The 15,351-nt window shown below is 43.1% G+C and overlaps 1 protein-coding gene across 5 annotated transcripts in view; it reads left to right on the top strand.

The window, feature by feature from the left end:
• Positions 1–15,351, top strand: part of ARHGAP22 (Rho GTPase activating protein 22) — a 149,124-nt gene that overhangs the window by 120,512 nt on the left and 13,261 nt on the right. For 4 of the 5 annotated variants that reach the window (XM_027672265.1, XM_027672263.1, XM_027672264.1 and 1 more), the window contains 2 exons: positions 10,143–10,350; positions 14,111–14,243. In XM_027672265.1, coding sequence (XP_027528066.1) covers positions 10,143–10,350; positions 14,111–14,243 — 341 coding nt within the window. Of the gene's footprint in view, positions 1–4,426; positions 4,692–10,142; positions 10,351–14,110; positions 14,244–15,351 lie in introns of those variants that run through there. The other variant, XM_027672267.1, reaches the window with a different exon arrangement.

Here is a 15,351-nt window from a genome sequence, read left to right on the forward strand (position 1 = left end):
GGATAATCATCCGGTGTGTTCAGTGTTGATCCTATCTGCATCTCGGTGACTGATTGTGCTTGCGTTTTCAACCTTGGCATATGGGAAGTCTTGGGATGTGGAAAAGCTGCAAGACATAAACCTGTTTGGTTTTCTGAATGGGTAAAAGTTCCTGGTGTGCTAAATTCTGGTTGTGAGTCTAGATCACAGCCCTGCCAGGTTTCTAGATGGTCAGAAATCCAGATAAATCATTTCATTCTGTACTAAGGATGAGGATCAGCAACAGGTTTCAGACTCCATGATCCTTGCATTTGAACCCACAGCTGGAATTCTCATCTATCTCTAGTGATGAAACACTGGTGGCAACAATTATACTATGTCATAACTATTTTTTAACTTACTTATACCCAGAATTTTTGTAAAGTTTTCTGTGCATTGGAGACATCAACATGCAGCACACTTGAAAGAGATGATCTGCTGGTCAGGGGCTTTCTACAGACATAGCTTATGACAGTGGTATGGAAGCTCTTTTTTAAACATAGAGAGACATATGCAAGAGTCAGTAAACAAAAAGGTTCTGTAAAATATGATCTTAGGTTGTGGGGAGAAAGAAGTTTTCCAGGGCACGTTTGTCCAGATCACTGCTTGCTAAAAGGCATTTTTTGTTGCTCTTGATGTTTTGTTCTCTAAATACTCTTCCCTTTGTTTAGAGAGAAACAGAACAATAAACACAGGGGGTTGGCTCTGGATTCAGAATGCCGTGGTTAAGTGATGTTTAGGTTTGTTTATCATCTTTTCTCAGTGAGCACACAGTTAAAATCTCAATTTTAGAGCATAAACTGGTCAGAGTCCAAGGCAGGGTAATTTACTGTGTTCCTTAGACAGTACCTTTTCTGATGTGTTTTGGAGAGCTGGGAAGACACCTCACACAGGTTAGGCAGAATTTGCTGTCATGGAAGAGTGAGTATAGCTATTTGCTAATCTTTAACCCAGAGTGAACTGTTTTATCAGTCAGTAAGCAGAAGCCTGTTTATTCTCAGAAGATTTCATTTCACCAGTAAAGGTGGAGACCCCAGCAGGTGAGGGGTGTGGGGTCATAATTTTTTTTGGAGAAGGTTCTGACCAAAGAGTCTAGGGAGGGAGGAAAGTGGCAGGGAAATTTTCTGTATAGAGGACATACTGCTGAAGTCTTTCCTGCTGGGTTCAACTTTGTGACTGATGATCTGTAGCCAATTCACTGCCAGCTTTCAGCAGATATAATATGTTCAAGTGCCTGTGCTTACCTGAATTAAAAAATGAGCCTGTATAAGGCTCAACCTTCTTGAAAATAAGGGAACTTCATCTCTGGTTTTAACTTTGATACTAGGCCCTTTCTGTACAAATAGAGCAATTTCCTAGCTCTGAACTCCCTCAGATCCGCTTGAGTGCATTAGCTAATACTCTAAGCCTGTATCTAAAAATACCCACACCCTATGGGCACTTGCTAGAGCTGTAGAAGCCAACAAGTTTGCTGACAATCAGAGATGAGAAGGAATATTTTCTGAGTTCATGCGGGTTCACCACTCCTGTCTGTTGCAACCAGATTCAAGACTGAATTTCACCTGAGTTAGATGTCAAGCTGAAAACATGCTTGGATTTTCAGAGGTTGTGTGAGCTGTAGTGAACTTCCCAGCCAGTCTCAAGGCTTGTAGTGACATATGTAGGCAGGATGCTTTCTCTGTGTTCGGTAACTGCAACAGAGTAACTGCAGTGGTGCTAGGTCATGAGAGCATTGCTAGGATTCTGTCCCTACAATGACACTGGGAAAGAAAATGCCTCCAGTTTCCCAGCAGCAAGTTCATGCGAGATTTACTGTCTAAAAAACCTAAGCTCTTCTTTAGAAAATAAGATCTGCCAAGTGGTAAACTTTTCTACAGTTAAACAACTTCATACAAGTGGGGAAAATGGGAGTTCAATCTCCATTACTCCTTTACTCCTTGGCACATGTGTATGGGGAGATCTCCAGGTGAAAACTACCAGATGGTAGTTTATACGCAATGTGGACAACTCTTTGGATTTTATTGCAATTCTTGCAGTGTCAAGTATACTTTTAGAGTCTTCAGCCTCTGCAATCCAGTGATTATGTGTGTGTCTTGGATTTCATTGTTGAAAATGGGGTTAACAGAGAAAGCAGGATCCAAGTATGACCTGGAAATTCAACAAGAAGAGAAATTTTATATTTATATATATCTATATTGTGTTTATTCCAGTCTCATCATATTCTATAGTCTAAGTCACAAACTTTAACATGTTTTTAAAAGTATTGAGAGTTGTTTCATGTAAGAAGATAGGTGGTAACTGGAGAGTGCAGCACAATGTTGCTGTCACAGGACACCTATAGCTGCACAGTTACCTTGTGCAGGGAACAAACTGAGGCAGCTGCCATTTTCTGCTTTAGTTATGATGCTTCTGTGAGCAAGCGTGTGCTCCAGCTTTTTTCTCTCACCAGAGATTTGTGTTTGCTCTTTGGAAAACTCAGAAATCTGAGTTTGCATCAGTTTCATCATCTTTCTTACAACTCATAGCATTATAGGCTCTGGAGAAGTCTAATCATGCTTTGAGTCATGCTGTGCCCTTGGCCACAGAGACACTGTGAATTTCACAGGTTAATTATACTTTGGGTATAGCAATATCCATGTTAAACAGCACGACTTTCTATTTCATTGGATACTTCCTTGATTCTGTGTTTTGAGAGATGGAAAACAGAAATGGAGAAGTGAATGGAAGAATAAAAGTCTGCATTTGCTATCTCCTGGGCTCCTATCCCAAATACTGAGTCTTAGGCGCTATAACGTTATTAACAGATGGGACACATTTTGAGATATTATTCCAGAGAATAGTGCCAAAAATCCTGGTGGTGTCTCTGCCATTTAGAAGAGTTAGCACTGTAGGCAGGCTCTCCCTAACCTGCAGCCTGCTGTGTTCACAACAAGGGAAGAGAGGATAATTAAAGGGTGAGGAATACCCAGGATCTTATTTGTACCTTTTGTTTAAGGATTTCCGTCACTTTCCAAATATTCTATAGTGCGCTTTAAATAGTGTCTAGTGCATTGTCTGAGCTTCTGAGTCTAGGTGTGCAATGCCATGCTACTCAGGGTATACCTTGAATATCTGAGGAATGTCTTCCTACCTTGCCAATCATAGAATATTTTGAGTTGGAAGGGATCCACCATTATCATCAAAGTCTAAGTCCTGGCACTGCGCAGGATAGCCCCAAGAATCACACCATTTTCAAGAACTGGAGCTTTTGATCCTGGTACTGCCTTCACCTGTAGTGAGGGGGTACTCTTTTCTTCAGGAGCTTTTTGGTCAAAACAGAGAATGTAGAGAAGTTTGTTGTGGAACAACACTGTCTCACTGACTGGAATCTCAGAGCTTGACTACTGGGTCAGTGTCTTCTTTGACACGTGTGTTCGAGCCGGGCCACAGTGTAGCTAAGAAAATGGTGGGCCACTAAGTTCAGGTGAATGTGCTCTATACAGTGACCACAGACATATTTTAATAGTTGAAGCAGATGAGCAGCTGTGGACAGGGATAACTTTGTTGTTGTTTTTGTTTTTTCCCTGCAGAGAGAGAAGAAGTTAGCTAAACTTGATAAAATTACCCAGAAGCTTTGTGAAAATGGTTTTGGGTGGTGGTTGCTGCAGATTTGTAGTCACATGAGTGCATTTTGTGAATGGGATGGGGAGCTGACCTCTGTATAACTGCACGGGGCATTGTGTGATAAGCCTTTTTCTTAACTACAGGCTTCTTTCTCTGAGAGCAGGAGCTGAGGAGGTGAATATTTTCCTGCAAGCAAAGTGACTGGGTATTGGTTCACATATAAGGAGCTTTTAGTTCATTCCCCTACCAGTTATTTAGCTGAGATATTAATTGTCAGACAATTTCTCTGTAAAAAGCTAAAACAGAGGCTATAAGTACCAAAAAACCTGCACAGGTCAAGGACTGTAGCTTTTCCTAAGCTTTATAAAACTTTCAAACATGTCCCAGAGCTGTGGAGGTACTCTTAGAGCATGCTAAGGCTTCTGTGGGGAAATGTTCCCCTCCAAAATGAGGTTTCTGGTTCTGGTGCTTTGCAAGCAGATCAGGGGCCAGACCAGGGCACCAGGTTGCCTGCAGCACAGCTAATATTGCCTGTATCAGGAAGGGATCCAGAGTGTGGCATGCAGACGGCAACTGTTGCTCAGCTTTTCCAGCTATCTAGAATAGATCTGACAAGCAATTAGAGCATGAATATATTACAGAGCCGATGGGGGATGCCTTTGTTAAAACTTGTGACCCATACTTAGCTGCTGTTTACATTGGCGGCCGCTTCGAGGGTGGGCAAGACCCTACCTGCCTGTCTTTCTCCTCTCTCCCTCTCTGTGCGGAACGAGCCGGGGAGCTCTGCATCTCATTGGATATTTCAAATGCTTTCTGCACAAGTCATAATTAATGCCGAGTTGTGGAGCTAAGACCAGATGTGCTGCCGAGATTATCTCCCAGGGCAGATCGGCTGCTCTCCGCTCTGAAGCGCTGGGTGAATGGAAAGCTGCCAGTGCTGGGACCCAGAATGTGTCTGATGCCTGAAGTCAGGACTTTCTTTCTCTGCCGCTCCTGCTGTCTGACACTGCCTGGTTTCTGCTTGAAGCTCAGCGCCTGTCATGTAGCAGAGTGCTGCACAAGAACGAGAGGTATGAGATGATTTTCCAGAGTTTAGATTTGTTATGGTTTTCTTCCTAGAGGAAAAGCAGATATTTGAGTTTAGCCTTAGACAGAAACTAAGAATCTAAGATAGGAGCTGACTTTACAAAGGGGGAAAGAGTGGGAAGGACAGAGTCATTGTCCCATGGCCAAAAATACTACTGGAGACCAAGCTAGCATTTGAAGATAGTTCTGGGGAGGAGTGTTTCTCTTTGCTTTTAGATAAAATATTTAAATGGATGTATGTGATTGAGAACAATCAGCTTCTAGTATATGGAAACTAGTCTTTGTGTGGAGTGTCAGAAGACACACAGTTCTACCACATTTGTGTGACCATGAGCAAGTTATTTCATAATTTTTTCTTGATTCTTAATTATCTGTTGCTTCCTTTCTTTTCCCTCATTCTTGAATTCTTTGGCTGGCTGGAATGCTTAGTTGTTCAGGACTATCTTTTCCTTAGGTACATATGGCTCCTACCATGCGATTCTTTTTTCTGTTGCTGCTGCAGTAATTCACATAGTGTGTGCTTGGGTGGGCTAGGGGAGGGGAAACAAGTTATAGGTTTGTATGTGTTTTGTGCTGTAGAAGCAAATGCATTTCCGAATATCTGCCCATGATCTGAATACCTGCCCAGTGCTTTCATGTGTGAGAGGGACAGATAAATGGGAAAGTAAGAATGAAAGTGGGAAGGTTAAAGCAGGCACTTACCTGTGCAGGTGAGCACGTACACAATCTTTATATCCGTAAACTGCCTGTCTGTGAGGCACCACATGCGTGCGCGGGTGTATGTTCTGTTGTACAGCAGCATCCAGGTGTAAGCCTGATTATCTTCCCACACATCTTTTAACGTGTGTGTAATAAGCTGTACATACAGCTGACGTAGGTGTGTCTGGACTTTTCCCCCTTTAAGCACATACGGAGTCCTCAGTCCTCCCCATGAAAAAAATCTACTCAAAAACTGACTTTATCTCTGTCTTTAGTTTATTTTGGTTGAAATCAGAGCTCTGAAGAGGAAAAATGTAGCAGAGAGCATATATTTTCCTGCCCACTGCATGTCTGGACAGCATAGCTGAATGTATAGGCTTTGTATGCCTGGAGCTGGTGGGTGAGCTATTCAGGCCAGGACAGAAAGCCTGTCTGTGTCTTAGTCAGTACATCATTCCTGGCTCGCTTTTTCCACAAAGAGTCACCTAAATCTTTAAAGAACAGAGGCAGCTTGTTGGAGTGGAGGAAAGAAATTCTGTAGCTCTGCTAGCCCATTTTTTTTGTATCTCTTGAATCTTTCTGAGATTAAGGATGTGGTTCCAGGCATGCTGGAGTTTTTTTCTGCTTTGAAACCAAACAAAAGGGCCTAACTATAGATAAGGGTATGACAAGGAAAGTTAACCCTTAGGTTGCTAGCAATCTTTTGGCTTTATTTCCAGCCTAATTCTGTCTGGAGTGTGACTAGATGGCACTGGCTCCCCTTCTTCTGAATGAAGAAAAAGACTTTAATGTCTTCCAGCGGGATCATCAAATGGAGTGAAGCGCTGCCAAGTTCAGTCTCAGCTGCAGGCCCCAGTGATTAAAAACAGGCCTGTGCCTCGAGGAACCGGCAGATGAGGCTGTGTGTGACTGGCTCCACATTAGCTTTTCCTTGCAAGGCAGGGCAGTCCCTGTCCGACACGGAGATGCTGTCATAACCTGGTAGTTTCAGGGACATTTTAGAACATAGTTTGACAAGCTCTTCTGAGACCTGACTGAGGTGAGACGAACACTACAGGGCTAGCAGGACACCGCTTCCTCAGTTTGCCCTGTTTAGCCCTGGGAGACTGAAGTAGGCGCATCTGCTACATCTGTTCTCAGTGTGGCTGAGAGAGCCCTGGTGATAATTCTCCTGAGGGCAGGCTTCATCAAGGTCCCCCAGCAGATGCCCACATGAAAGATTTCTGCAAGCCTGGAACTATCAGCATCTCCTGCTCGCCTTTGACAGTCCCTTTCCAGCCCCATTCCAAAGATAGCTCTTAGCTTCCTCTTTTTATGAACCTTAGCATTCCCTTTCTAAGCCATGGACAAGTTCTGCAGCCACTGCACAGATGAACAATTTCTCCAAGGCCAACTTTCCAGTCCCACTCTAGCTGCAGCTCTGTGCTTTTTCTCTCTAAACACCAACCATAATGCTCTTACTGCCAAAAGACTCGGCCTGAGAGCAGTCTTTCTTCTGAGCAGTATCTGTGGTGGTCCTTGTCTGTGGCTCAGCGAAAAAAAGTAGGATAAAGAAAAAACAGAGATGCAGTGTAACTGGAAAAATGTAACAGAGGAAAAGTTGCAGTTAGCAACAGACTGAGCTTGGGTGAAATATTTGGTCTGTGCAATGCTTGGTGATCTTCTCTAGTGCTTCCCCGGAAAAATTAGGATTCAAGGTAAAGAGAAAGGCATAGATCTGCAATTGGGGTTGGGCTGGAGTGGGGCTGCCAAACCAAGGTGGGAGGCACCTAAGAGAGCTGGGCTGGGAGAAGTCTTTCAGCCTGGCAATGGCTTCAGAGTCACCTTCCCACAAAAAATGACCTGTGCGGATTGTGTGATCTCACTTGCACAGCCCTTCAGCACACACTCACACAAGAAGAAATCCACACTTGTGCCAATTCCTTTCACTCATCATGTGGTGGATAGGTCAGCTTCATCCTCAGTCATGTCATCATGTCAGTTTTGGTCTCATGCCTTTTTTTTTTTTGTTACCTGTTTGAAATGGTCTGGAGGGAGGTGGAGCAGTATTGCAGTGTAAGAATATTTCAGTGCCATCGTTTCCTCCAAAGATTGTTGTTTTTATCCAGGAGAAAAAGGTGTTACTGACCTCAATGTGTGAGAAGGGGGAAAGATGGGATCCCCAACATCTGGATGTGCAGCAGACAGTAATGGTGATGCTGTGCTTGTGAAGGGTCCATCTGCTGCTCCATCTGAGTCTCAAAGCAGGTCCCCCTTCTATCTCTGTTTCCTGAGCATCACATTCCTTAATCTCTGTGTCAGTGGTCTCTGTTTGACTGTAGTCCATTTGTTATTCGGAAGTCACTCACAGGTTGATTGTACCTACAGAAAGCTACAGCTGTTGTGATCCAAGTTGAAGGCAAGGACTGATGTTGCCTGAAATGTATTAGAGCATGTTGCTGACCACAGACCAGCCAAGGCTCGGGAAAAGTAGACAAAGCCTCAGTGGAGATTATGCGTGCAGTTGTTCTGTGTGTGCTTGCTTATGTGTCTGTCTGACACTGCCTTTGTTCTTGATCTGAGTTAAGTCTAGAACACCAGAACGTGAGCTTTTAGAAAAACATTATATATGTTTTATGCCTGGGGGAATGCAGAGCATTTACTTCTTTCCCACACTCTTCTCTAAACAGACACATTAGGAAACAGGGCTGTGATTCAACAAGTAGAGATCTGAGAAAATAGGGCTGCTATTGCCCTGCTGCTATCTACCACAGGCTGACCTCCCTGAACCTATATGTCTTGCATCTAGAAGAGTGAACAACATGTATCATTTAAAGGAAATAGATATGCCCCATCATGACAGCAGGGATTATGTGATGAGATTACCAAGCAACCTGTGCAAAAGCAGGAAGACATTCCCTGTCCTAGAACGTGACTTCAGAGACACCCAACTCAGTGAAAATTCAAACAGATTAGAAATGAGAACTAGTAAAACCTTTACTCTGCAATAAATCCAGTATATACAGTGATAAAGATAAGTCGCTCCCATGCTCCAGGGCATGCCCTCCTGCCAGGATGAGGGAATTTCCTTTGAGACTTTTCATGGCCCTCCGGCTTTGATACTATAATGCAGTTGTGTAGGCTGTGGTGTAAGGAAGGTTTCTGTCTTCTGATGTATAACAAACAGGCAGGGAAAGGAAATTGGAATTCAGGATCCTTCTTGAAGCTTTCATTCAGGGAGTTGAAACTGATAACAAAAGGTTTGCTTCACTGAGGATTCAGCAGGGTTGGACTGAAAATAGAAAGCAGGTATGGTTTGACATGGTATCTCCTATGAAGAACAGTGAACAGGCATTAGGAAGCTTCCTGCCAGAAGTTATCAGCCTCTTATGAATATAGCACTAAAGTAAAAATGGAACACGTGGTCACTAGCAGGAAGGTAAGTAGAGCCTTAAGAAATGACCAAATTCCCTGGCCTGGTATAAGCACATAAGTGCAGCCATTAAACACTGCTTCTGGCTATTGGTTGTGGAACAGTGTAACTCCAATATTGCATGCTGCTTTTTTTTTTAAAACTGCAGGTTTAACTGCTGAATGAACAATCTGAAAATCTTGATATCTGTAGAAAGCTTTCTCTTGCTTTGAGAAATCTTTAAATAGAATTTCCTATCTGCTATGGTCTGTTGTCATCTGAAATTCTGGGATTCCCTCACTTACTGAATTTTTATGACCAAAATGTGATTAACTTGGATGCTGTCCTCCATGACTCCACCACACACTGTAGGGTGTTAGAATTTCAGAACACAACTCAGTGACTGTCCTTTTACATGGAGCAGTTTCCTAGTGGCAGGAATTGAACTAAGACCTCTGGCTCTTACAGCCTGAGCCCCTTGTTGTTCAAAGATCTGGTGCCAGTAATGGCATTCAGCAGCTGGTATTGGCCAGGAATTTCATGTTCCCCGAAGAAAGAGACCATGCTTCATACTTGATGATGTGTGTCTACAGTAGATATGACTTTAGAATTAACCTAGGCTGATCTGGTTTTAGGGAATCTGGTGATTTTGATATTTTCAAGCTGCAAGAAATATAGCGCACACTTTTTAGTAGAAAGGGCAATGGATTTTGCATGCATTTTACTGTTTGTTTGTTTGTTTGTTTTCATTCAGCAAGTTTAATTAAAGAAAAAGATACAGAAAGGGTCTCTCAAGATGGTGGGAGATTCTCACAATAGCCATTTCTAACGTTGACAGCTGTACTCTGCAGTGTTAGCAATCCCTTCCTAGTGGGATTGCTGCTTGTAGGGCTGGCTGGCTGCAAACTACTGGAGGGCAGCTGTGTGAGAAGAGCCTAAGAGAAGCGTGCATGCAGAAAGGAAATGTGTCCCGTAAAGTCAGTGTAGCCTTTGTTTTGGTCTTCTTAGGACAGAAGATGCAATAACAGTATAATTACTTAATTCAAACTCAGCACGGATGTGGATTACTATAAGCATAATCTTAAACCCACCTTCCTTGTGTATGAGATATGAACTAGCTTAGGGCAGAGAACAATTTGAAGCACTCTTAAGAAGAGGAAAAAAATCATTCATCATATAATTCTTGCTTTTAAAATAATTTTTTTCTTCAGAGTCTGTTAGAAACTGGGCCTTCACAGAGGCTCTCCCCTCCATGTGAAAGTTTCCCCTCCTTGTAAGCCCTGAGCAGTAGCTCAAGAGGAGTTTAAGCTGACACCCAGATGTCTTTCTTGCTCTCTGCTGTCAGGGATCTTTGGACAGCGGTTGGAGGACACCGTACAGTACGAGCGGAAGTATGGCCAGCGCTTGGCCCCACTCCTGGTGGAACAGTGTGTGGATTTTATTCGGGAGCGAGGTCTTACAGAGGAGGGGCTCTTTCGGATGCCTGGACAAGCCAACCTTGTCAAAGATCTGCAGGATTCTTTTGACTGTGGAGAGAAACCCCTTTTTGACAGGTGAGTTGACATCACCAAATTCAGGCTAGTGTATTTCTGACATGTAAAATCTGGCAGTGGCTATCCTTGCAGTGGCTATCCTGGCTTATGTGTTCTTTCCACACCATCATTCTCTTTATTTAAAATGCTGATGGAGCTTTCTCCTGCATGATGTTGGGTGCAGAGGCCTTTACTCAGCTCAATGCTTGAGCAAAGGGAAAAATGAGCTCATTAATCTATACGGGGCTACTCCAGTGTTTCAGCTTCAGCATGTGTTGAATGACATTGCTAGATTTGGGTGCAGGGTACTGTGCAGTTGGTGGGATCCTCTCATAGAAAGGGGTATGACGGGGTGAACTAGGTATTTCATTGCTTTCAGATGTTGCATTCTCCCTTGTCACAAACACAGCAGATCTGCCTGGGGCAATAGCTCGACTCTTCCTTTGTCACCAGGTTTCAGAATAGTCACCACCATCTCACACATCTTCCCTGTTATGCCAGAGAGTGTTATGCTCAGCTTAGTATCCGTTCCCACGGGAAGAGTGTCAGACCTGTCTCTGAGCGCTCCATCCAAGGGCAGCCAGGGAAGGGGCAGCTCTCAGCTCTGCTCTCTCTACATTGACCCTGAGCCCAGGCAGTCAAATGATCAGAAAGGTGAATGTTCTCAGGGCCCTTCCAGTCAAATCCTGTCCATACCCTGTAACTAGTATTTCCTCTACTCTGTCACATGTACATGCTACCCAGAGTGAAGGTCAGCATTGTGCTAACCTTAATAATGCTTTGTGAAATAGGGCTGGACTCTAGCAGAGACCATTCAGGGATATTTGGATCCAAGGCCATTTTGTAGATCTGGCCTGATCCCTGTCTCACAGGTCCATAAGTGAGATCAGATCTGGGATCTTGTCTTGGAGACCTGGCATCATTTCTTGCTGGAACTCACTAGCACCATTTTTCCAGGTGATGCAGGTGGCATCTGATATATTACCAGCACATTAACCTTAGGGGATCACTTCCCTTGGACCTGCAACCAGTCTCAACATTGCCAATAACTTCCCTGCCTGCTATCCAGGAAGAGCTAGAACTCTCCTGCGTGGGCAGAAACAGTGTTTGGTCTCATCTTGGGAAGAATTTCTTTGGAGTTTATTTGAAACATTCTTCTAATTCTTTCCTTCCCTCAGCTTCCCAGACCACCCATCCTCCTTTCTTTGATTCTTAACCACAGACAGTATTTGCTCCCTAAATGGATGTGTCAAACATTGAGAAATATTTTCATGAAAAAATAAGTTTGAAATCATTAAATTGTCTCAATCTTTTCTTAAAAAAAATCTTTGTATTTTTAATTGAATGTCTGGGTGTTCTTGTTCAGATTTAGAATTATCTTAATTGAATGCTTATACGCATTCAATTATACTCCTGTGGAACAGGAGTATCTATGGAAGGAGTTAATTAGGAATGACAGTTTCAATTTCATGTTTTACTTTAGTGTTATCTATACTAACTTCATTGCTACAAAGATAAGCCAAGCCTCCACCCAGTATTTTTAAAGCAGAATAGAACCCTAAAGATGATCTCGTTTCAACTACCCTGGCATTGGCAGGGACACCTTTCACTAGACCGGGTTGCTCAGAGGCCATACAACCTGGCTTTGAACACTTCCAGGGATAAGACATCCACAGCTTCTCTGGGCAACCTGTTCAGTGCCTCACCACCCTCAGCACTGATCTATTTAGCCAGTGCAAATGCCTATGGAAATAAAGGTGCTTTCTGCATCTAAGTCTCCCCTTTAACTAGAGATCTCCAGAAAGGAATGCCTGCCTTTCAGGTAGTCGATGTGTGATATGATAACTGAAGGTTCAGTATAGAATTCAAGGAAGCAAGCCTGGGGTACCTGACTGGCCTGATAGTTGAGGGTCTCCCAGTTATTGCCTTTTGCTTTTTCCACAGTGTCCACTGCAACTTGCAGACCCAGCTCTCTGCTCTTGTATATGTATAATCTATCTTATGTATATGTATAGTCACAGATAGGAACAAGGGAGAGGCAGTTACACTCTGGTTAAGTGAAATGTTCCTCCTCCTAGCTAACATAATTTTCTCTGTGTGTAACTAAAACTATCTAGGTATGACCTGGGATACTTAGGCAACAGAAATGTAAAATCTTTATGCTTCTTTCCAAATCAGGTGTAGTGAAAGGAATATCCTTTCTTATTTCCTAGTTGCAGTCAGCACTTGTAGGTGTCTTTTGTAACTACAGTGATCTTCCAGACAGTTAGAGCCTGTCTGCCCCATGGTGGATCAGATCTCTGTGATGACTGATAATTAAAATATTTATTTTTAAAAGGCTTGCTTTTCCAATTTGGCTTTTTAATGCATATGCATGTTCTTATGAAAGGCCAGGTGTTGCTGTTTTGGAAGCACCTACAGCAGTCTGCTCCTATTGCACTTTCATGCCACTGAAAGTTTGGCTGGATTTCACATGGCATCGTGGATGAAACAGCTACTGCAGCCAGCAGCCCTGAAGCTGTAGTCTGGGCTCTGCTGCTCAGTGATAGTCATATCCACCATCCATGCCTGAAAGTCTGCACTAAAGAAAAAAAAAGAATAATGAATAATGGTACTGATCTCATTTGTAGAATGTTTATAATCAACTGAAGAAAACCAGTGTGAAACTGTGGTATTCTCAAATATGATGGAGCTGTTTAATAGGAATAGCTTTAGCAGGATTAGAAGCAAGTGGTATCTGTTGTAATTTTTCCAGTTTTGTTTTAGCCGTGTCTTCCAAAAATGCTTAAAAGTATACTAAGTAGAAGAGATTCAGATTTTGGATAGAAGAGAGATTTGAAGTTCCCTTGCCCAATGTTTATGATGTGTTTTTCTCTTCTTTGAAGACTGCCATAATAATGGTGGGTAGGGAGGAGCTGGTGACAAAACCTGTTTAGACTTCCAACAGCCAAAACCTTTGAGGAGGTCATCTGCAGTGATTAACAAAGTTGTAAAACAGGAAACTTGAAATGAGGGAGAGGTATTGCCATACACCAAAAGCTGGATAGCTGGAAAGGGAAGAACAGGTGCATCTTCATCATGCTATCTAATACCTCAAACCCAACTTAAAGCAAAGGAGAGAAAAGAGGAAAAAGAAGTTCTGGGATTAGGAGAGAAAATAAAAGCTGATATCCTATCATAACAGATGTGCTAGGAAATGCCAGATACCCCAGTATGGGGAAGGGGATGTGACCCACAAGCCAGGCAGCCATGCCAAATGGCAATAGAAGACCTGGAGGAAATACAGCTTCCTCCATTTTTTTCCTAACGATTGACCAGGACACTTGGGAGCCTGGCCCATCACATGTATGTGTGTGCTGGCTGGGGAGAGTATTGGGAAGGATCAGTGGGAGGCCAAGAGCTTATGTTTCATGGAATCAGGAGCTGAACTCTATTATCAATGCTGTGTGTTCACTGTGCACTTGCCTGGACTGTATTGCTCGCATTCCTGATCCACATTGGCTGAGGAACCACAGTGCCACCCTACCTGAAGCAGTATCATGGGCATATCCCTTCCACTGCCAGTGTTGCCTCAGGTGCATTTATATCTTGACAAAATGGGAGATTTCCCTTGTTTCCAGGTAGACCCTCCTGTCTAGTACAAACACGTTGTGAAGAACTTCCTTCCATGTGCCTACTTTGTCCCTGTCTCTAAGAGGGACCTTGATGCACCCCAAGTGAAAGGCATCAAACTTTGCAGTAGTGTGGGTTTCTAAATTTCCTTCCCTCTTCTCTGTTGCAGCAACACAGATGTTCACACTGTGGCGTCCCTCCTGAAGCTTTACCTTCGAGAGCTGCCAGAGCCTGTCATCCCCTTTGCCAAATATGAAGACTTTCTTTCTTGTGGACAACTACTCTCAAAAGATGAGGGAGAGGTCAGTGATCCTTCTAATCTGCCTCCTTCTACATCAGAGGTTGTTCCCCAGACTCAGTGTAGTACGAATTTTTTTTTCTCATCATTCTTCAATCTTGATTTAAATCAATGAAGTCCCTGGGAACCTTCCTCTGAATTTTCCCGAAGCTGTGAATTGGGTGCTATTGTCACAGGCTACTGCTTGAAGCAGGAGCTTTTTTGAAGTCAGTCTTGTAGCCTAGTGCTTCTTTCTTCTAAAAAAGGTGTTTCGTAGCATAATCAGCAGGAGATGCAAGGTAGGAAGGAGGTATGGGTTCCTTTCCCAGCCTTGCTGTTAACTCATTAGCAGTCTGTATAAAGTCACTCCCTTTTCCTGTGTTTTCCATTTTAAATATCAGAACAACATATTCTGCTTCCCAAGGTTTTTCGTGGATGAAACAGTGATCAGTGCAATGGCCTTTGTATTTCTTAGAGTAAAGGCACTACAAAAGAGCAGACTATGCTATTATCCCCAAATGGGGGGGAAATAATGCTATGAATACTTTGCCAGAAACTTCTTATGATATTCTTCTCTTTGGTTTCCAGGCAAGGGAAGGGGCTGACAAAAATCATCAAGTCTGTGGCAATCATGGAAATTTTGATTCACTGCTTGAGAGGAGCAGGATAATTTACAATATGATTGATTGATTGGTTTCATCCATATTGTTCTTCTTGCGGTGATACCTTAGTCCTTTGCTAACTGCAGAGGCACGTTGGATCTGGTCTGATGCGGTGGAACTGTGCCACTTTCTAAAACAGCAATTTAAAGAAGCTGTAAGGGCTGTTTCTGGTGTCTTTCCTTCGCTAAAGAGGCAAAGGCCTGAGGGCTTGTAAGCTGCAGTCCACAGTTCTGTTTTCTGTGTGTGGTCTCAAGAGCATGCTCATCTTTGTCTTTGGTGGGATTCTGTTCTTCACTGCGAGTCTGGAGTTCACCTTCAGTTCAAGTGGCAGAAGGCTCTGGGGAGATTGTCCTTCATGATGCCCATATGAAGATGCTTGTTTGCGTGCCTCAAATGTAGCATATGTGGTAATATTTTATGGTTAAAAGGCAAGTTTACTGCTCTCAACACTCAAATGATGTAACCTCCAAT

The sequence above is a fragment of the Neopelma chrysocephalum genome, unplaced genomic scaffold (genome assembly GCF_003984885.1).
Source record: "Neopelma chrysocephalum unplaced genomic scaffold, ASM398488v2 Primary Assembly neopelma1_97390, whole genome shotgun sequence".
Lineage (NCBI taxonomy): Eukaryota > Metazoa > Chordata > Aves > Passeriformes > Pipridae > Neopelma > Neopelma chrysocephalum.